Genomic DNA, 23,820 nt, shown 5'->3' with positions numbered 1-23,820 from the left:
GACCGTCAAAGAAAGATGGCTTCTGTTTTAAACTCTTCCATCCATTAGAACAGTCTATCTGGGCTGTTAAGGTAAGTCACCAAAAAATAAGTGTATCATTGAAAAAAAAACAGTAAATGTTTTTATTTTGTGTAATGGTATTGCATTTAGAAATCTTCTTTTCAGTAGATATTCTCATATAAACATATTTATACCTGTGTTTTTTATTGTTGCTATAAACATATTGAACAGGTAAGGATGTTTTGCCATTTGTTTGTTAGTAACAGTCTGACTTTTTTAAATTGGAGCCTGAAACCTGTTACCACTTTTAGGAGCTACATTTTTAAATGTAGCAGTACTGTTATGCAATTCTTTTTTTTTTTTTGAGATATTAGGGTTCATATTCTGGTAAAAAAAATATGATCTGATGTCTGTTATGACTGCCTCAACTAATGGGTAGAGCAAATCCAATTGGATCAGAAGCCAACAACATTTAGCCTCTTCATCCAGGGCTTAAGGTCTTCCCCTTCACGCACAATTCCCACTGAGAAAGGTAGGACATTAAGTCTTTTCTACTCTGAAGCTGTTCTCAAATTGACATCTTTTGGAGAAACTGTCACAATTCATGAAGGCCTCTTAGGTCTGCCCCCTGCAATCTTTCCTCCCATAAACATTTTAATGAGTGTCTAGGGAAGAAGAAAAAAAAAGAACATTATCATCCTCCTTTTAGAGCTGCTCTCTCACTGTTTCTTTAGTTCCCAAAAAAATGGATGGTCTCTAAGTTTTCACATGAATGGAGCAAAAACCTGAGGAATGCAAAACCTTCACAAAGTGGGAAGGATAGTATTGTATTCTGCAAAATGGATTCCTAACTACATTATGTTTCAGATTTAGGTGGGCTACCTTCCACTGTAAAGTGCTGTTGTCAAAGGCCACTTTAGTAGCTGTGTAACTGCAGCTTAGTTTGCGTGAGTATCTATGTTGCAGACATCTCTGCCACAGGTATTTGGTCATCTCTTCAATTCTTTACTAAACATTATTGTCTGTATGTAGATGTCCAAGAGTTAGACCACCTTTGCTACATAAAGAGAGGCCATAACCTCTGAGACAGGTCAGATATTTAGGCATGTGTTAAAGGTACATAAGAATTCTGGCTTCTGAAGCTTTGCTTTCTGTCTTCCACATGCTTTCATTCTGCTGGATGTACCATAGGTTCATAGATTAGTACTAAGCTAACTGCCCTTGCGAGCCATTTTAAGCCTAGCCAATTATCCCTTGTGAGACTCAAACCCTCCAACCACATCTGAGAATCAGCTGAATCATATGCCTACGAAGCAGTGTCCCCATTACATGCGCGTGTGTGTGTGTGTATGTATATATATATATATATATATATATATATATATATATATATATGATAAAAGATATGTTTCTTTGTCAAGAGGCTTAACATGAACAACTGTCTTTGATGGGCACAACTGTTGGTGGTGGTTCTTGTCCACATACATAATTTAAGAAAAAAGTTAAAGTCCTATGCTCTTTGATATTAACTCAGCTATTCTGATGCACAGTCATAGCACTTTGCATAAATGCTTCCCTCCCACCCCCACCACCATCCAAGCTCACCTGTTCTTTGCTCCTTATTCATTTTGGACTATAATCTTTGCAGTCATTGCTAACATTTTTTTTTTCATTCTTAAGTCATGCAAACTTACTGAGTATCTCTGTGGCCACCAAATTGTGAGCCAAGGTCTGCACATGCTTCACCTTTATTGTTTTGAGAAAGGAACAACATTAGAAACTTCCTGAAGTGTCATCATTTTTCCTCGCCGTTCATAAGTAGCACAAGGGAAAAGTCTGAGACAACCTCATACCCAGAAAAGTAGATGGTGACTGTTGAAAGCTTTTTATATGGGGACCAGTGATAGGGACCACAATGCAGCCCTAACTTAGGTTGGAGCTTTACCACAGGGACAGACACCTGTGCAGAAAGCTACAGCCAATCCCTTCACGTAATTCATTCAGTCTTTTGAGTGGTGAAAAACAGCAAATAAATGTTATACTTGGAACTAAAATGGTATAGTTTGTGCTATTACATATGGATGTATTTATATTAAGTGCTGTGTAGGACATGTTAGAAGAGGTATAGAAGTAGACAGTATCTCAAAATTACAAGTGGCAAGCAAAGGAGAACCCTTCTTGACTAGCATTTTGCATTTTTTTAATCTTAATTTTGAAAGTCAGGATATTTTAAGAGTTTTTGCATCCATACCTCTTACCTCTTTGTATACCTGATCTGTGTCATTGCATGTTGGGTAAGTGTCAAAAGCACTGTTAATAAATCCTGGTATCTAAAATGTAGTACTTGAAATCCACTTCTTTGAAGTTTTTAGTGGGATTCATAGAAATAAGAGTGTATTAGCATAAAAGATGTTAAGTTGAAAAATTATTTGAAAGCAGTTGTAATGCAGAAAATAAAGTACATCAGGTAGCTGGTATGCGTTTAGAGTCCTTTGGTTGCTTTACAGGTGATGTCTCTTATTTTCATTTACACAAATTAGAGTCTAGGGGCCAGATTTTAAAATACTTACTTTCAAAGTAAGTGATACATTCTGGTGCAAGTCCTATCTGTAAAACAGACTTGTATAGAACATTGAAGGCAAGTCTTTTGGAATCAGGCCCTAAGCTGACTTTAAAATGTAATGCACTGCGTCCAAATGGTTTAAATATGTATTTATTTGTAAGTGAAGTACTTGATGTAATGATTTGTATATTGCACATTTCTTATTTATATGTGTGGTATACTGATTATTTCGTAGGTCAGAAGTTGTATTTTGATGTGGTGTATATTCTATATGTCATGGTAAAAAATGGTAATTGCACTTAGTGTGATATGTAACAAAAGCATGTGGCATCATGGGTAATGTGAAGCACCTGTAAAGCTGTGCTTAAAAGAAGGTCTGAAAGTCCACAGTATTAGAAATGTTTGTCTCTCATGGAGAGGATTTTACCCAAAAATGGAGACTTGTAGGGAACCTGGAGCAGAAATAACTGGAGTACCAGTAATCTGCCTGTAGATTTACTCAGGAAATACCAGTAGCCTAGCTGTAGATACCCAAGGAGAACCAGAAACCTGCTTTTGGGCATGCCTGAGAGTTGCAAGGCAGCTTGACTTAAGCTTGAATACCAAGGCTGTAAAAAATATATCAATTTATTTTACATTTGTTGACCGGAATTGTCCTAATGAGCTGAAGAGCCCTTTTTCATCGGAGGCCTGGAGAGAAAAGCTCCAACATTTTAAACAATTTTCATTATAAGTTAGCATTACACAGCAATGTTACAGGATTATTATAAGGCATTAAGTAGGAATACAATGTTATACAGTGTCAATAATCAGGAGTATAGCAAAACTATTACAAGGTGTATAAAAAGAAATATGTCATTAAGATGAATATAATTTTTGGGGTAAGTGGTTACAAAAACTCAGTTTTGTCATAATGTAGTTGCATGAAGACAATTACAATAGAATGTTTCTCTGAGGGATTTGCTTAATAGATTTTTAGAAGGCAATAGAAGGAGTAGCCAAGAAAGATTAGAGAGAGGTAGTGAGAAGAGCGAGTCAAGGGCAGAATGTAGATTAAGGTGTGAGAAGTAGGAGATGTTTTAGGAGGGAGAGTGCAGTGGCAGTACCAGTGACTTTTAAAGTGCTCTTTGGTGGCTGTCTTAAATTGTTTAGGATGTGTAAGGGTCTTGATTTTTAGTGGGAGCCTATTACAAACAATAGTAGGGTGATAGCTGTACATGTTGCATCCAAATTTAGACTTGTGCTCTTTTGAAAGAGTTTTTAAGAACTTGAATTGCAAGTAACAAATATATTTATGCAGTTTACTTATTTTTGTGTGTGCTTTGTTTGTTCAAGTTAAATAATGACTTTATCATGGATTCTTCACTCTAAATAAACTGCACTTGAACTAAAGAGCACTTTGATGTGTATTCCATTTGATACTGTTTGTTTTGATTGGCAATTTTGGTTAATGTATACCAAACGATACTGCATTTTCTGTTCCTGCATTCTACAGGTAGAAAACACTTCTGTTGCCCTATTTAGAAAAGAGGAAAGAGAAAAGAGAGAACTGTTGATGTTCGGACACGGGTCACTGTTGTAGGAACAGCTTAAGCTGTATCGGTCATACCCCTGCAACCGTCCAGCTTCACAGAGCTTTGGGAACCTTTCCAGTGCTCCAACTGTCAGGTGCTCAAGCAGAGCTCCATGCAAAAGGCAGTTTGTGCACAAAAAGGCTTCAGAGTTTTTTGCCGCTGAAGTGAGGACTCTGGTGGACTTCATGAAATCATTTGGCTAGCGATCTCCTAGATCTGGGCAGATAATTCTCCTTGGGCAAAATCCTTCCGCTATTTATTATTTAGTGAATAAGATAGTTTGTCCTTCTATTCTCATGTTGCAGTATTCATAACCTTTTGGTTAGCCTCCGCCTAGCAACCAAACGTCTGGCCGGTATACAAAAGCCGTAGTCACTGCGAGGTACGTGGGACGTCTGACGTTGGCCATAGGGTGAGTGGGCCATAAAAGTGACGTCTGCACATACCTTCCTCAGAACCTCTCTGCTGCCAGTTGAACCTCAGCTCATCCTGCTATTTTTGCTGTCAGATCCTGCAAGTTTAAGAGAAGTAGCCCTACCGGGCCTTTTTTTTCTTGTTCTTGTTATGGTCTCTACATGCCTTCCAGGAAAGGAAAGTGTAGGTGCGGACATCAGATCTCCCATAAGAATGTCCACGACCTGTGCTTGTTCTGTATAGGGCCCAACCACAACCATAAATCCAGAGCGATTTGTCAGGCCTTTGTTCCAAAGACTCTTCACAGCAGTCTGCATGATCTTAATATCTGTTTAGAAAACCAAGGACTCAAATGTCTTGCTGTTGTGATGGAAGGGCCATCCAGTCGGACCGTCGAGCCACCAAAAAAGGCGGCCAAAGTTACTAGGCCTGAGCCTACTGCTGTACCTCCACCAGCCGACGTTCCCCTTATGCCAGTGTATTCCTGGAGGAACGTATGGAATCAGCAAATGCTGGTATATTTGGTGCCATTCCAGAAGCCGCAGAACCAAGGGCTGAGGCATGTTTGTAGGGATTACGCAAACGTTGGGCGCTGACAACGAAGGGGAACCTCTGCTCGTTGCAGACATCTAGAACGGCCCTTATAGCATTAGGGAACTGCCTGAAGCTAGGCTGTCCTTAAGCCCTACACCCTCTAGGTGTGTTCCTTCTTTAAAAAGGAAATAAAAAACTAAGCATGAAGCTCCATTATCTGAAAGCTTGCCTGAATGGCAAGCTTTCTCTCAAGGTTTATTCAATGCCTTCATGGCCCTTAGGCCCTCAGTGGCTGCTTCTCCTCCAGCTGTCCCTCCTGTTATCAGCCCTAGGCCTCAGACTGCAGATCCTCTTCCAGCTGAAGCTGAAGATTCTTCTTATTCTTCTTCAGAGGATTCCCTTTCTTATGCTTCCCAAATGCTATTCCCTCTATGGTATGCCTCCCCAGAGTAGAACTCGGCTGAGGAAGAATCCACTGGAGAGGACCTTACCTTTGGAAAAACCATCTCTCGGATGAGAGAGTTTTTCAAATGGGACTCTACTGAATTGACCGAAGTCTAAAAGAGGTACTATGAACTCTTACAAATGGATACTCCTTCACCTTCGGCCATCCCACCAGTCCTGCTAGCATTCTTAGATGTCTTCAATGCAGCTTCTAAAAATCGTGAATCTCAGCCCCTTGCTCCTAGACGGCTGACAGATTTTATAAGGTTGCAGAAAGGACTCAATTTCTGATAAAGTGCCCCGTTGCAGACCCTGGTACTATTTTTGTCTCTGTAGACAAACCCTCCAGAGTATTACCCTTCACCTCTGTCCTTCCAATTGATAACGACAGTAAAACTATGGAATGCATTGGTAAAAAGGTATACACCTCTGCTACCTTGGCCTTTAGGGCCATCAGCTACCAGACCCGCATGTCTAAGTATTCCTTGGCCCTTTTGTCTCGGGTTTCAAAACTCTTGACTGATCTCCCAGATTTACCCACTAAGTATCAAATCTCTAACCTGATCTCCCTGTCCTTACAAGTAACAAGACACTCAATCAGATGCAGTTATGATGCTACAGAGGCCTCGACCAGATCTGCAACTTTTGGCTCAGTGCTCAGAAGGTACTCCTGGCAGAGGCTGCAACCCCTACCTGATGATCATCATCTTCTTCTTTCGGCTTTTTCCAGGTTAGGGGTAGCCACAGCAGATCACCTGTCCGCTCATGATTGGCAGTGGAGTTTTACGGTGTTGAGTTGCCAGGCTGGCACCCAACCTTCCACAGATAGCGCAAATGCACTCACGCCTAGGGCCAATTTAGAGTGTCCAATCCACCTATAGCATGTCTTTGGTATGTGGGAGGAAACCGGAGCACCCGGAGGAAACCCATGCGACCACAGGGAGGACATGCAGTCTCCGCACAGAAGGCACCCCAGCCGAGGATCGAACCGGAGAACCTCTAGCTGTGAGGTGGCAATGCTAACCGTTGCACCACCGTGGCTGCCCCAGCCCCTACCTGATTATATCAGGGCTAAACTCCTAGATGCCCCCCTGGGCAATATTGCCTGTTTGGGGCCCAAGTGGCAGAGCTTTTCAAAGACCTTCAACAGAAGGGAAAAGAGTTGCAGGATTTGAAGCATTTGTTTGTATCACCAGCTCCTAAATTCCACAGAAATTATCCCACTAAGACACAATTCATTAGAAAACATTCTGTTCTTACTCCTCATACTAGGGGCAAGAAGAGCTCCAGGAAGCAGCAGCCATCTTCCAGGTCTGCTCAGACTCCAACCCAGAAACATCCGATGTGAAATTGTTCTTTCTTGCCTTCATTCTTACTGATCCGACTTGGCCAAATGCAAAAGCTCGAGGTCTTCAACCACTCGAGGCCTACTCCCCATCCCGTGATGCACTGGTGCTTTTCCCAGATCTTGTCTGCCACTGCAACAGATTGGGTGATTCACCAGCTCTGGCCAGTGAAAGTTTATCTTTTTCTTTATAAAAATTACTTAAATTTCTATATTGTTAGTTAAATCTTTGTTAGTTAGGATAATTGGTATTTCTGATTGCCTTTTGCACTTCGCGTTTCGGCTAGTTGCTTTTTTTTCTGCTAGTTCTTCGTGGCCTTTTGTTAAACTCCCTGTTTCCTTTTAATAGAGTGTTATTAGTTAGTTAAAATAGTAGCTAAAACTGTTATTGTACAGAGTGTTTATTATATAGGTAAAAAAATAATAGCTGGAACTTAATGTTACTGTGTAGAGTGTTTGTGGTATAGGTGACTGTCTGTGTGAATGTATAGATATTTAAATCTCTTCATAGTATTGTGTGTTATTAATATTTTTTCTCATAGCCTTTTTAAGTTAGAAGGCTACATTTTTTGTTATAAGCTTGTTTAAATTAGAGAGCTCTTTACTGTGTGTTGTGTGATTGGGTTAAGATGTCTCAAGATAAAGACAAGGAGGCTAAACAGTCTAAACCTTCAGGGTGTAAGAAATGCCCTAAATGTGGATAGAAAATGTCCATTACTGATGGACACATGGAGTGTGTGTGTTGTTTAGCGGCATTACATTTACAGGAAACATGTTCCATATGTCACCTCTTTAATTCCAGAGTATTACAAGAATGGAAGAGCAAGTTGATTGTTAGGGGCTTGATTAAATCTTCCTTTCAGGAATAGTTAGAGCAAGGTCATACAACTTAGACCAAGTCGTCTAAACCTTCAAAAACGTCTTCCACTACTGGATCTTCGGAGCCGGGAAAATCTCAGTCATCCAGTAAGTCAAAATCTGACAGACCTTCAACCGCGGCACCACTGACTTCGGAGCTGGCGGTTATTACTATGAGGAGCCAGTCCCCAGTACTGGAGCCAGTATTTCCTGTTTTGAAATCTCAGATATTACAGTCTGTAGCTTCTTCGGCTCCATCCTCTCGGTCCTCAAGAAGCCTATCAGACATGGATGTGGATAGTGTGGTGCAGAAGCTTCTACAGACACCGATGCTGGCCAAGCTTTTGTCAGTGCCCAACCCTTCAGGCTTTGGAACCATCTAACCCTCTTCTCGCTATATCTGTTCTTCCTCCGATTTGAATCAAGGTTTCGGAGGCGGAGTGCTCTGAACTGATGATAGTGGACCTGTCTGTATCGAGACCTGCTTCAGAACTTTCAGAATCGACTTCTGAGACTGCTTCGGTGCCGACCAAAAAGTCTAGGAGCCAACACTCTCCGGTCGGGTCCGGGGAGGATAGTCGAACCGATCTTTAAGGCCCAACTTTGCGTCTTGGGGCTTTGGCACAGGTGAGTTTGGCACCTACCATTGTCTCTGAGCCTACCATCTTGGTGCCAAGGGAATCAACTGCATCTTCGGATCCAGGAGTTCTTTCACATCAGAGCCAGGGGGTCTTCAATGCCATGAGGAGAGCATTGTCCCCACAGACAACCACTTCATCAGTACCAGCAACTTCTCCCCCAAAGCACCAGTGTCTACCTCTTCATCACAGACTCCACAAAAGCGTAGAGACCCAGAGCCTCAGTAAGCCCCATTGGGCGATCTCTGCTCTTCCGAGACCTCACCAGAAGCTCCCACTGAGGAGGTCCCTCTGAAGAGGCTATGCTAGAGGAAGCATCTGGACTCCCCTCAGGAATCCGTCACTTCCGACACTGACTTGGATGATTCAGAAGGTTCCCCCAGTCACCCTTAGAAGATATCTCCTTCGCAGATATCTTAGAGATTCTCAAACAGAGGGGTGATTGGCAGCCCATCAAATCTACTGATGACGAGTCAAGTCTACCTGAAGGCTTCTGGGTCCCAGCCCTCCGCCTCTTGAGTGTCTCTGCCTTTCGATTAACTGATGGACTTTGTTGAAAGGTGTGGGAGTCTCCAGATACAGTGGAACCTGCCCCTAGGAAGCCTAATAAGTTTGTTACCTCACCACAGTCAAGGCTTTTCGTACCAAAGGAGTACCTGCTGATGCCATGGTATTGGTGGTGGTGGCCACCAAGAAGGATTTTTCCGAAATGTTGACGTAGATCCATCCACCGAATAAAGATTCGAGAGTCATGGACAAGTATGGAAAGAGCATGTTTACTTCAGCGACTTTTGCTCTTAGGTCACTGAATTATCTTACACATTGCCCTAGATTGCAAAGAGATCTCTTAAAAGAGCTAGGAGATGCTCTACATGGTTCAGTAGCAGCTGAGGTCTCAGATAAAATATCCTCACAGTTCTCCACCCTCAATTCCCTAACAAACTCGTCCATGCGTCTGCTTTCATATACAGCTGATGGAGCGAGCAGAGCACTGGGTACAGGAATTGCTCTTAGGAGACATTCCTGAATGCGCTTATGTTTTTTTGCGGTGCCCTTTAAGTCATCCTTTATCAACACCCCTTTTGATGGCTCATCCCTTTTTGGACCCAAAGTGAAAGAAACGCTTATCAAGTGTGAACAAGACGGAAAGACTCTGCCATCGGAGTCCATTTTTCCACACCTACCAGACCTTACCCCAAAGGTCAAATGGGAGGAAAGATGTGGTTCTGTAAAACTCAAGGAGCTTTCCAGGACACACATGGTGAACTCCCCTCCAGAGGCAGAGGAGGGGGCAATAATGGATGATGCTGTCCATGCAGAAGAGGGGGTCCACAGAACCAGAGTGACCGAGATCAGTTCTTTGGGAAGCCCTATCAACGCTCCTGAGAGGAGGCCTGCCTGTCCATCTCTGGCGGCAGTCAGGGGATGCTTATCTTTGTACCCAGACGCCTGGCTAAAAATAACAAAAGACGGCTGGGGACAAAGCGTCATATTCAGAGATTACTCTGTTCCCTTTACCACCCTACCTCCCTCAATAAGAACAATCACAGATGTTCCTCTCAGTCACAGGGAACAAGCGACCATAGAAATTCAAAGGTTGCTACAAAAAAAAGAGTCATCCAGCCGGTCCCCACAGACCATATAGGATCCGGAACTTACTCAAGGTTCTTTTTACTTCCAAAGAAAACAGGGGACTGGAGGCCCATTTTGGATTTCAGCAGATTAAACAAATCTATGAAAAAGACAAAGTTCCAGATGGTTACACTACAGTGGATACTTCCTTTTGTAGGAAAAGACAATTGGATGTGCTCGATAGATCTCCAGGATGCTTTCTACCACATAAAAATGGACAGCCCATCCAGAGATCACCTGCGCTTTCCGCTGGTGGCCAGTCACTACCAGTTTCGAGCATTGCCCTTTGGTCTCACAACAGCCCCCAAAGTGTTCACCAAATGCATGGCAGTAGTCATGGCTCACCTGAGACCTTTGGGATTCCAGGTGTTTCCATACTTAAATGACTGGCTCCTAACCACCACCACCAGGCATCAGCTCATTTAAGCAAGGGATACTACTTTGAATCTGTGCTGTCAGTTGGGGATTACCATAAATTTAGAAAAACCTACCTTAGTGCCATCGCAATATACTGTTTTTATAGGAGCAGATCTAGACACCACCAGAATGACCTTAAAACTTCCATCAGAAAGGTTTTATAATCTTCAGCAACAGGTTCTAGCCCTTCTCTCGAAAGAAAAAGCTCCAGCTTCCACGGTCCTCAAATTGCTGGGTACAGTGGCAGCAGCAGTCATTGCAATTCTATTGGGTCAGATGCATATGCGGATACTGCAATGGCTCCTTTTCACCCAGTGGTCCTTTCAGGAACTCCCAATGTCGCATCAGATTTTAATCACAAATTCATGCAAGAAAGACTGTCACTGGTGGCTGACATCGCATTGTGTAACAATAGGATGTCCCTTTGTTCTACTCAACCCAATTGCCATAGTGACCATGGACACTTCCCTGATAGGGTGGGAAGGGACATTATCAGGGAAGAACAGCCCAAGGCACATGGAAAGAACACGAGGCTCACCTGCATATCAATGCCCTAGAGATGAGAGTGGTTCTTATAGCGCTGCAGTCCTTTCAAGACTCGCAAGCCACACAGATAACATGTCAGTAGTCTGGTACATAAACAAACAAGGCGGATCCAAATCTTACCCCCTGCCGAGAAGCCTTGAGAGTACGGCAGTGGGGGAACTCCACCCAATGCTTTCTGATAGCAACACACATCCCAGGGAAGTTCAGCATGATAGTAGACAAGCTGAGCAGGGCAATTATCTTGCCTTACGAGTGGTCCCTAAAGAAAGAAGTGGCAGAAGACGTATTCCGCATATGGGGTCAGCCTTGCTGCAGTCTTTTTGCCACATCCACAAACAGGAAATGCAGCAGCTATTTTGCCCTAATCCCCCCACTTGGGGAAAACCCCAAGAGATGCACTTGTACACGATTGGCCCCTGGGTCTCCTTTATGTTTTTCCACCAGTACCTCTGACACCCAAAGTTTTACAGAAAGCCAGAGCTCTGGGAAGGACCATAATTCTGATAGCCCCCTATTGGCCTCACCAGATTTGGCTCCCCTTTCTTTGTCCTTATCTATTGGAAGAACCTTGGATCCTGGACCCAGTTCCAGACCTCCTGATTCACTCATCGGAGGCTCTTCACCCGTCCCTTCAGTCCCTCAAATAGACAGCTTGGCTGCTCCAATTCCAAACATAGCCAGGCTTCAGAATCTTTCAGCTGCAGCGGAGCATATATTGACATCCTGTCACAAATCATCCACTAGAAAGCTATATCTCAGCAAATGGATAAGATTTTCAATATGGACAGTACAAAATTATATTGATCCTTTATTTAGCTCCCGTAGCTTCTATTTTGGAATTTTTGACAAAACTATTCAATGAGGGAGCAGCTTCTGCAACTATTCCAGTTCAGCTGGCTGCAGTCTCCAACTTCCATCTTGGTGAGGAAGAGTCTAATATGTCTCGTAGACTCTCAAAGGCATTTCTCAAGGGCACTGTACATTTAAGACCACCCATCAAATCTCCTTTTTCTCCGTGGAATCTAAATTTTGTACTATCACAGATAATTTTACCACCCTTTGAACCAGCCTCTTCATGTGATCTAAAGTATATTACATGGAAACCCATCTTTCTAGTAGCTATTACTTCTGCTCGGAGGATTTCAGAGTTACAGGCCTTGTCCATAAAACCCCCTTACATGATATTTCATATTGATAGTGTCCCTATGGACAAATCCCTCAGTTTTACCGAAGGTATGCTCAAAAACAAATCTCAATCAGTCTATAGAATTGTCTGTATTCTTCCCCAAGTATGGCAGTAAGGCAGAGTATACGCTACACAAGCTTGACATTCACAGACAGCTACGCTTCTATTTGGACAGGACCAAGGATTTCAGGAAAATGGATCAACTCTTTGTTTCCTTCTGAAACTCCAAGAAAGGTGCTCCTGTTGGTAAAACCACTTTTTCAAAATGGTTATCATTCTGTGTTTCCTTTACTTACAGTTCAGTGAATTCACCATTACAGGACAAGATAAAGGCCCACTCGGCTAGAGCTGTATCCACTTCCTCAGCCTTTTCTGCCAAATTACCAATAGATACAATTTGTGCAGCAGCTACTTGGTCAAGGCCTCATACCTTTATCACTCATTACAAAGTGGATAGGGCCTCCAGGGACAGGGCTTCCTTTTGGTTAACTGTCCTGAAGAATATACTTCCATGAGTCGCTTAAGAAGATGGTGCTTGGGATGCTATCCCAGCAGTAAGAATGAAGGCAAGATAGAACGACTTCACATAAAGGAAGTTATGTACTCACCATAACGTTCCATGTGAATTGTTTATCTTCCCTGCATTCTTACGTTCCACCCTCCAACCCCCTTCCTTGAGCCTGTTGAAGACCTCGAGCTTTTGCATTTGGCCGAGTCAACCCATCAGTAAGAATGAAAGTAAGATGAACAACTCACATGGGACGTTAGGGTGAGTACATAACTTCTTTTTTCAGGACAAGGCAGGTAGTCTGTGGCTGTCTGCCTTCTCCTCCACCCCCTCCAGATTCCATACCCCTTTCCCAGAGACTCTGTCACTGTCTTCCTGTCTGGTGAAACATTACCTCTGAAAAATGGGTCTTATTAATCATAGAAATGGGTTACTTCATAACTCGGATCATTCCTCCCTCCTTAAGAGGCATCCCACAGCCACCAAAGAACCAGCTACCCCTATTCCAAACAGTCTTGGAAAGCCTCCTATCCCAGGGGACTATCCGGCCAGTCCCTCTGTCAGAAAAGGGAAGGAGTTTTTACTCCAGACTTTTCCTGGTCCCAAGAAAAGACGGCCCATGGAGACTCATCCTGGATCTCTCCCACCTTAACCTCTTTCTTCAAATACCTACTTTCTGCATGCTTACGCTCCAGACTCTATTCCCACTGTTTGGCCATTTTGGACATCAAAGATTCATGTCTGCATATCTCCATAAGGACCAAATACAGGAAATATTTACGCTTTTCTCTTTGGTTTCCTCACATTTTCAGTTCTCTGCTTTACCCTTTGGACTAACTACTGCACCAAGAGTATTCACCAAGAGTGTGACTTCAATGGTAGCCTATTGCAGGGTCCAAGGGATACAGATTTTCCTATACCTAGACGACCTCCTGATCCAGGCAGTTTGCTACAGTTCCTTAAAGCACCATCTCCAGACAGTCATTTATATTCTGCAGTCCCTGGGTTTCCCCATCAGTTTCCCCAAATGCAATCTAAATCCCTCCCAGGATCAAGTTTTCCTGGGCTGCAGAATCAAGACGGATGTTATGAGGGCATTATTCCCACCCAAAAGGTGGAAAGCCTGAAGGAATATCTACTGTCCGTCCTCCATGCCCTTGCAATAACAGCAAGAGAATATCTCAGACTCCTGGAACGTACGGCCTCTACTATCCCAATGTTGCCACTCGCAAGACTCCACATTAGAAAGCTTCAGTGGTACCTGAGGTCCACATGGAACCGACACTCCCACCCTTTGGACAACCCCATTCCCTTCCTACCATGTCTAAGGAAGGAGATCCTTTGGTGGATGGATCAAGTCTCTCTCAACCAAGGACTACCCTTACATCCCCTCACTCCGGTCCAGGAAATGTACACAGATGCTTCAGACCTGGGTTGGGGGGCTGCTGTGGAAAACTTGAAGGTGCAAGTGATATGGACAGGCCCCCTCAAGCGGAAGCACATCAGTATCAGAGAGATGAGGGCCCTCACCTTTGCACTGAGGTCCCACACCATTCCCTTCCTACCATGTCTAAGGAAGGATATCATTTGGTGGAAGGATGAAGTCTCTCTCAACCCAGGACTACCCTTACATCCCCTCACTCCAGTCCAGGAAATGTGCACAGATGCTTCGAACCTGGGTTGGGAGGCTGCTGTGGGCAACTTCACGGTGCAAGGCATATGGGCAGGCCTCTTCAAGTGGAAGCACATCGGTATCAAAGAGATGAGGACCCTCACCTTTGCACTGAGGGCCTTCCAAAACAGTCTGAAGCAAGGGCCCCTGAAGTTGTTCTCAGACAAAACTACTGATGTTCTTCATGTTTCACTGTTGCAGTCATCACACTTGGGTTTATCTCCCTGCAGGTAGCCCTCATTCGGCCCGAATACCAGAGTCTTGGGATTTCTGCGTCGGATGCTGTCGACTCTTCCATGACATCAGGTCATCAGGGGTATAAAACATGCAGCCGACGCCATTACATCAGCTTTTCTTGCCGCACGAGACCCCAAAGCAGAAACAGTTTGCAAGTGCTGGTCAGCTGCTACCTGAAATTTTCGTTTTTCGAGTTTCAAACGTGAAGTCTTCTAAAGCTAAATACCCCGCTGGGGATTCTTTTTTCTTGCTCTAAACGATGTCAGAAAATGTTAACAATTGTCTTGCCTGTGGAAAGCAAATATCCCACAGAGATTTTCATTCTTACTGCGTCACCTGTTTAGGCCCATACCACGACGTCCCTCGCTGTCATAGGTTGGTATTAGGCTATCGGCCCTAGGGCCTATACAAGCCTAGCCATAACAATTCCTTGGCTATTTCTTCCCACACTATTTACTTCCCTGGACCCATGTCTAGCAGGGCGACTGACGTGATCCCCGGGGTGAATTTCCTTTCTCCCATCCAATCATCAAGGTTCCTTTTGAAGAGGGCCAAAGAGGTGCTCTGCTTGACATGTATGGGCAGTCTATTCCAGAGTCTGGGGAGTCTCTGGGTCAGGAACCTATCCCTCCAGCATGTTTTGTTTATTGTGATTACAAGATTTAGATCCCTGGAGCGTGTGGCTCTGAGGGATTGGGATTTCTTTAAGTGTAGCATGTCCAACAGCTCTGGGTTTGACATGGCCTTGTATGTTAAGCAGAGATCGCCTCAGAGTAGACTGTCTGTTTTGTCCCTTGTTTAATGCCCGAACCATTCATCGTTGGGCTATCTTTGTTGCTAAATTCTTTCGTTCTCCATATTCCGAAATGGCTTTGGTAAGCCATCCGACTACCGATCTTCCGAAAAAAATGTAAGGATAAAGACAGAGACAGACTGCATATTTCCAAAACTGCCAATGATGCTTCCGTTAAGCTAGTCGCCAGTCCGCCGCTACTCATTGAGGCGCCTTCGCAGCCCCTGATACCTGCTTCTATAGATTCACAGGACTCTACTGAGACCCATTCGGAGTCCAGTATGCAGTGTGATGCTTCTTCGATTATGGAACCTGTGGATGTCTCTACCTTGGATGGGTCCGGAGCCGCTGTGCAGGCACTGGCTTCTGAGGGTTTATTCTGACATTCCGATGTTCATTTTAAACCTACTACTTCGTTTCAGACTAAAACGACAGAGTTTCTCAGGTCCAGAGTTTGCACTACGCCTAGAAAACTGACTACTAAAGCGCATGCTCAAGCTCCCATGCCACAGAAACAAATGCTTAGAATGGCTGAAGACCTTATAACTCTAATCAGGGGAAGCCAGCCTTCCCCCTCTAAAAGACAAAGAATTGATTTCCCTTATGATTCAACAGACCATGATTCCGATCCCTCTGATTACCAGGACATTCCCTTATTTACCTATGAGGATTCAGATGCAGAGGATTCTATTCCCTCTGCCTCCCCTCCAGAGGACTTTTCTTTTGGTGAAACCTTGCATACCTTAAGAGAGCATTTCCGCTGGGAATGCCAGGACTACCCACAGTCCAAGAAGAGACTCAGAGAATTTTTAGACTTGCCTCAGCACAAGCCTCTAGCTATACCCCCTGCCCTGGATATTGTCGATGATGTTTTCATGGAATCCAGTCTTACTCCTGATACTTTACTACCAGCTCCTAGAAAGCTTGACAGGTACTACAGGGTACCTGACTCTCACAAATTTCTCTAAGAATCCCACTGCGGATCCAGAGACCATTTCCCAGGGACTTAAAGGTATTAAGGCTACTACAGCCAAAAATCCTTCCCCTTCGGACAGGGATTTGAGGGCTCTAGACGGATGGGGCAAGAAGGTATATACCTCTGCAACTCTTGTCATCAGGCCTTTAAATTGCCTGTTTCACATGTTGAAGTACCAGCAGCATATTATGGAACTAATTAAACAAACAATATTGTTGCTTCCAGATTTTGCAGAAAATAAAGATTTACAAGAGTTACTGCATTCTGCAAACCAAGTCAGTAAACATACTTTGCAGTGTGGTTTTGATGCTTTAGAAGCATCTTGCAGGGCTGCTGTCACTGGGTCTGTACTGAGAAGGCATGCTTGGCTGAAGGAACAAGTCTTGCCAGACCATGCCTTGCCAGACCATATCAAAGCAAAATTACTAGATGCCCCATTAAACCCGGAACATTTGTTTGGCACAAAAGCAGAAGAGGTTCTTAAAAAGATGGAGGAAAAAGCTAAATCTATGCAAACTGTTGAAGATTTCTTTCAGGCACAGCCACCTAGATTCAGTAGGCAATTGGCTTTCTAAAAACTGGTCCTTTCCAGTCCCTACCAGGTCTTCTCAGCCCAAACCCAGGGGCAACAGACCACCAAGGCTACAGTCTCAGGGTTCGCAGAGATCTAAACAATGGAGTGCTCCCCCCTCAAAAACAGGGAGTGGTAAGCCACCCCCTTATGGAAAAAATTCACAATGACTTGTCTATCATCCTTCCTAGCCATACCCACGTACTTGCACCCCTATGAAGAAAACTCGCCCTGCATGCAAAAAACTGGATGTCCATTACCCAGGTCCAATGGGTCCTAAACATTGTATCCTAGGGATACAGATTCTACTTCCATTCACTGCCAACCCCAAGCAGGTTTCCATACCTTCCTCCAAACCATTAGGCAGAGGCTCAAAAGCAAGTACTTTCTTTTCTCAGTATCAGGGCTATTCAGCCTGTTCCAGTAGAGCAAAGAGGACAGGGTTTCTACTCCAGACTGTTCCTGGTGCCCAGAAAAGAGGGCTCTCTGCTCCCTATCCTGGACCTGTCCATTCTCAACATCTTCCTGCTGGTCCCAAAATTCAAAATGCTTACACTACAACAGCTGCTTCCTATGCTAGCCAAGGACTCCTGGCTAGTCACCCTAGACCTAAAAGAAGCTTACCTGCACATCCCCATAAAGGAATCCTGCAGAAAATATCTGAATTTCAGGGCAGGCTGTATGCACTATCAGTTCTCTGCACTTTCCTTTGGCTTATCTACTGGGCCCAGGGTATTCACAAAGTGCCTGGCTCCAGCCATTGCATACTGCAGGCAGAGAAATATTCAAATGTATCCATACTTGGACGATTGCCTGCTTCAGGCGGACAGTCGAGAATTGCTACTTCAGCACCTGGCATTTGTAAAGAGACTTCTAACTTCTCTGGGGTACACCATCAACGAAAAGAAATAATCTGGTGCCCGGCCAAAAGATTGTATTCCTGGGAGCAAGCTTGAACACAACTTCCCAGATGGCATTCTTTACTCCAGAAAAGCAGGTTTATTTGACAAACTACTTCAAACTAATGGCCACCAGAACCCAGCTGTCTGCAAGAAAAATACTGCAAGCCCTAGGGTTCATGGCCTCATGCATTCTACTAATTCCATATGCAAGACTGCATATGAGGAAACTTCAGTGGTACTTAAAAAGTCTCTGGTGCCAACATTCTCAGGACCTGGAAACAATTATTCGTATCATTCCTTGTCTAAGGGCAGAGTTCCTTTGGTGGGCAGAGGCTTCCAACCACAACAAGGGACTCTCTTTCGCTCAACCCCTCACCACCCAAACCCTGACAACAGACGTATCAGTCTATGCATGGAGAGCTCACATGGCTGGCAAATGCATTCAAGGCAAATGGAGCCCAGGACAAATTCACCTACATATCAAACAAAAAGAAATGTTAGCTGTACAGAATGCTCTGACAGCCTTCAAAAAACTTATCCTTCAAGGCCAACTGTTGATAAAGATAGACAACACAGTTATGTGGTAGATAAACAAGCAGGAGGGAACTCCTTCCTACCCATTCTGCAGGTTAGCCATGGCCCTGTGGAACACAGCCTTGAGCAGCCAAGTGCACCTGCAAGCTCAATTCCTGCCAGGCACACAAAATTCACTGGCAGATGACTTAACAGAAATCTGCTGGTCCCACGCAAGTGGAAAATGGAACCCAACTCATTCAAACTTCTAACCCACAGGTGGGGGCCATGAGAGGTAGACCTCTTTGCCTCCCCCTAAAACCATCAGTTGAGCAAATTTTGCACCAGAAATCCCCACAGCCAAACATGGAAAGTGGATGCCCTATCCTTTACATGGGAACACCTCTCAATTTATACCTTTCCCCCTCTGCCCCTCTTCTCAAAAGTACTACTCAAGATCAAACAGGACAGACCAAGGACAATCCTTATTGCTCTGGACTGGCCCCGCCAGCACTGGTACCCACTCCTATGCAGTCTGGCAGCAGTCCCACCCTGGCACCTACATCAGACCCCCTTCCTGCTGTCCCAGCAGGAGAGACAGATTTTGCATCCTCAGCTGCAAACCCTGAACCTTACTGCCTGGCTTATTCCCTTAATACTTCACCAGCAACCATCAGCAAACAGGTGCTGGGACATCATCCTTGAGGCCAGATGGTCTAGTACTAGGAAATCCTATTCAGAAAAATGGAAAAGATACTGTTCTTGGAGCCAGTCTCAAGGAAAGGACACAGCCGTGCCCACCTTACCTCAAATCCTAGATTACCTAGCAGAGCTGCTCCACAAAGTCCTATCCTTTTCTTCTATTGAGATTCATGGCTCTGTCATCTCAGTTCATTATAATACTGAGCCACCTCTCTTATCTCACCCTCTGATCAAACAATTCCTGAGAGGAGCTAACAATTTAAGACCCCCAAGGAGAGCACCCACCCCTGCCTGGGACCTTAACTTTGCAGTAGAGAAGCTCATGCTTCCCCTTTTGAGCCTACTGCTACAGCACAGTTAAAATTCCTCTCTTGGAAAACAGCCTTACTTCTAGCCATCACTTTAGCAAGAAGAGTTTGTCTGAGTTACAAGCACTAATGGCTGTGGAAACCTTCATTATTTTACATGCTGACAGGGTTTCCCTCAGGACTAACCCATCTTTTATGCCCAAGGTGATATCCAGTGTGGCTCTAAACCAATCCATTCATTTACCAACCTTTTTCCCTAATCCTCAGAATAAAGGGGAAAGGATCCTGCACTCCTTGGACATGCACAGACAACTCAGGTTCTGCCTTGACAGTACTAAGCCTTTCAGAAAATCTGACCAGCTGCTAGTCAGCTTTGCTACAGTAGCAGAGAGCAAGGCAATTTCAAAGCAAATCATTTCCAAATGAATAGCACACTGCATCCATTTCTACTACAAGCACCATGGAAAACCTACCCCACAGGGGATCAGAACTCATTTCACTAGGGCTACCTCAACCTCTACAGCATTTCTTAGGGGAGTCCCTACCAGGGACATCCTGGAAGCTGCAACCTGGAGTTCTGTACACACCTTCACCAAGCATTACCACTTACCTGTCTTTTCTAAATCCAGAGCTAGTTTTGCCACAGCAATCTTATAAGGTTTGCTAGCCAACCCTACTATTTTTTGACTGCCTCCACCCTTCCTCAGCTTTGGGAATCAACCCAAGTGTGATAACTGCAACAGTGAAACACGAAGAACATAGTACAGTACTCTACACTTACCATAAATGTAGATGTTCGAGTGTATTCACTGTTGCAGTCCTGGTTACCCTCCCTCCAGCCCCCTGACGCTTCTGTGCTTTCTACCTATCCTCCTTTTGGCCATTTCTTATGGCTTTGGTATTTACATTTTACTGGAGGTGTTCCACACTGTGTAATTGCTTCCTGTTTTGGGGGCTCCTGACATCTGGGGCAAGAAAAACTGATGTAATGGCGTCGGCTGCATGTTTTATACACCTGATGACCTGACATCATGAAAGAGGTGACAGCATCCTACACAGAAATCCCAAGACTCTGGTATTCGGGCCGACTGAGGGCTACCTACAGGCAGATAACCCAAGTGTGATGACTGCAACAGTGAATACACTTGAACATCTACATTTATGGCAAGTGTACACAACTGTACTTTCTTTGGTATGTGACCAAACGGGGGAACAAAATTTTGCTTGCTATGCATACTTGCACTCCAGGCCTGAGAATTGGCGGCCCAGCATGGAGTCACTCTGCAAGCGATCTACATTTCCTCAGCTCAGAACACTCGCGCAGACACCTTGAGCAGGTCCTTGTCGCAGTCCCATGAATGGATGCTACACAGGGATGTGTTTCTGGGCATAGTCTGCAGGTTGGGTATGCCACAAATAGATTTGTTTGCCTCTCCTCTGAACAAACAACTTCCTCAATTTTGTGCCAGGGCACCCAGCCCCCTTGCGAGGGTGACAGATGCCTTCTCTGTCTCATGGAAGGGGATGTTTCTCTACATATCCTCCCCCTCCCACTCTTACAAAAAGTCCTAATGAAAATTCAACAGGACAAACCAAAATCTTGTCGATGACTCCCTTTTGGCCAAGGCAAGGCAGTATTAGTTCCCTCTCATTCTGCATTTAGCCAGGGGCAGTCATCACAAGCTACCTCACAGAGTGGACCTACACACAAGATAAGGGATTCGTAATCCCCCCCACTTGGAATCACTGAGCCTAACCCTGTGGGTGGTAATGTTTTGATCCCTTTCAGACCTCTTTACACTGAGGACGTGCTTAATGTCCTGCAGGAGGCCAGGAACCCAGTACTAGGAGATCCTATCTGTCTAAATGGAAAAGGTTCTGTATTTCTTGCCTTAAAACACAGCTAGACCCATTTCATTGAGATCCCCTTAGTGCTGTCCTATCTGTATGAATTGTTGCAGGCAGGGTTGGCATATTCCTCTGTTAAGGCCCACCTTGCTGCTGTTTCTGCTTATCTGCCTCTTGACCCTCTATTTGCTTCCAGACTTCAAGTGAAGTTATTCCTGAAGGGAGTACTACATCTCACGCCCCCCGGGAGGCCAGTTCCACCACCCTGGGACTGAATTATGTGTTAGAGAAACTCACTGTTGCTCCATTTGAGCCAGTGGCATCAGCTCCTCTAAAATACTGCACCTGGAAAACTGTGCTTTTGGTGGCCCTGACATTGGCTACAAGAGTGTCAGAGCTCTAGGCCCTTATGGTCACCCCACCCTATTTAATCTTCCATAGTGTTAGAGTAACCCTACGGACTAACCCATCCTTCATGCCTAAGGTGGTCAGTGAGTTCTCCCTGGACCTGTGTATCCACCTCCCCACTTTTTTTCCGCAACACAGAATGAAAATGAGAGAGTCCTGCATTTCCGTGATGTTCACAGACAACTCAGATTCTTCTTAGACAAGACCAAATCCCTTAGGAGATCAGAGCAACCTCCAGGCTCTGGGGAAAGCGATGACAAAGCAGACTATTTCTGCCTTGATTTCAAAGGCCATCACCTTTTGTTACAACTACCATGGCAAATACTCAGACTCTACCATTAAAGCCCATTCTACAACAGCCATGACCTTATCTGGAGCTTTCTTCTATTCTAGAAGCAGCTACCTGGACATAGGTCCATACCTTCACTAAACACTACAGACTGGAGCATATCTCCAGATCTAGAGTAGGTTTTGCTAGGTCAGTCCTGCATGGATTCTTGGAAAACAGCTCCAAACCACCCTCCTCCTTTTCCCTTTGAGCTATGGCATTCACCCAAAGGTTATGAATACTGCAACATGAGAATAGAAGGACATAGAATAGTTGTGTAAAATCTTACCATAACCATAGATGTCCTTCTTTTCCATATTCCAGTATTCTATCCCACCCTGTACTAACCCACCAAAAAAAACTCTTTGCTGGATGAGTCAGGACTTGTACAGCTATCCTGGGACTGGGGTGCGACTGGAGTGTTCAGTTCTGAGGAAGGTATGAGCAGACATTTTATGGCCCATGCACCCTATGGCCAATGTCAGACACCCCACATAACTCACAGTGACTAAAGCTTTTGTGTACTAACCAGACGTTCGGGTTGCTAGGTGGAGGCTAACCCAAAGGTTATGAATACTGCAACATGGAAGGGAAAAGGACATCTATGGTTATGGTAAGATTTTACACGACTATTCTTTTTCTTTGAAAATCTTATTGTTTAGCTAGGGAATTTAATGTTTTGGGACTGGCATTGCCTTTTAAGGAGTTTTTCATTTTTATACTTATGTGAAATTTATGTGAGGAAAAGTTTCATTTTTGACAGAAATTTTGTTTATTTTTGAAACTTTTGTATGTTTTGGGCAGGATAATGTGCTTGTGGTGGACTGTCAGTGATTTACTTACCTCAAAAACCACTTGATGTGATATCGTCAATTTTCAGTAATTCCTGAATATGTGGGATCTGATCTGATCCTTGGATCCAACTCAGACGTTTTTTTTTTTTATACCTCATGGATACTACAAGCTCTCAAGCTCCTCCCTTACCCATATTGCAGCGGTCTTCCTCTTTACTTCAGATCTCGTTTGCCGCCATTGTGTACAAATGTGGTTGCTGCAGCTCTTGAACATTTGTTTAAAATATAAGTGATTTTTTTTTTTTTACATATAGCTCTTTAAAAAAATTCCCTTTTTCACTAATGTACTTTTACCACCCTTAATCTATGTATTCAGCGTAAATCTTTGTTACCATTGTTGGTATTTTCTTCTTCTTTTACCGTTTGGTAGTTTCTCTTTACCATTGTTGGTAATCTTTCCCTTACTGTTTGGTAGTTCTTGTAATACCATTGCTGGTAATTTTTTTTCTTATCTGTACTGTATAAAGAAAACCTCTTTCTTTCTGCTTTAACACACCACTGGATTTAGTTGTTTAAAATGGTGGATAAACCATCAGGTTTTAAAAAATGTGACAGTTGAGGGCATAAAATACCATTGTCAGATGCCCATGATTTATGTACATGTTCCTTTGGTCCTGAACATTTGCAGTCTTTCTGCTCTGTTTGTAAAGCTTTCAGTCCCAGAGCACTGATGGACAGGAAGAACAAACTTATTCTCAAGGGCCTTCTTCCTTCGGTCTTTGGAGACTTGCTTAAGAGAACTCAAATCACCAAGACAGATAAAGAAGTCAAGGAAAGACATTCTGACAAACCCAGATCCTCTCATTTCTCTTCAGATCAGACTTCGGAACTGCTTAAGAAGACCCAAAAGTCTTTGGATCCTAAGGGCAAGCCTTCAGATCTGACTTTGTTGGATACCAGATCTGCGTCTTTGGATCCATCTCATTCTGAACCAGAGCAGCTACCTAGAACTAGATCTGCACCTTCCTTTAATCATGTTGCCTCACGTCTCCCATCCCCGTTCCTAGAAAGATGTTGTTATTTAAGATCTCCCTCCATTCCCTCTTCCT

The 23,820-nt window shown here is 44.0% G+C and overlaps 1 protein-coding gene across 1 annotated transcript in view; it reads left to right on the top strand.

The window, feature by feature from the left end:
* OSBPL8 (oxysterol binding protein like 8) overlaps nt 1–23,820 on the top strand; it is a 3,324,100-nt gene that overhangs the window by 833,798 nt on the left and 2,466,482 nt on the right. Inside the window, exon 8 of the mRNA XM_044087980.1 lies at nt 1–71. This exon is cut by the window's left edge and continues 133 nt beyond it. Within this exon, the coding sequence (XP_043943915.1) occupies nt 1–71 (71 nt within the window). The remainder of the gene's footprint in view (nt 72–23,820) is intronic.

This window comes from Protopterus annectens, chromosome 11.part0 (genome assembly GCF_019279795.1).
Source record: "Protopterus annectens isolate FY-2018-M chromosome 11.part0, PAN1.0, whole genome shotgun sequence".
Taxonomy (NCBI): Eukaryota; Metazoa; Chordata; order Ceratodontiformes; family Protopteridae; genus Protopterus; species Protopterus annectens.
Note: the sequence above shows the minus strand (reverse complement) of the source record. Positions and strands in the feature narration are given on the sequence as shown.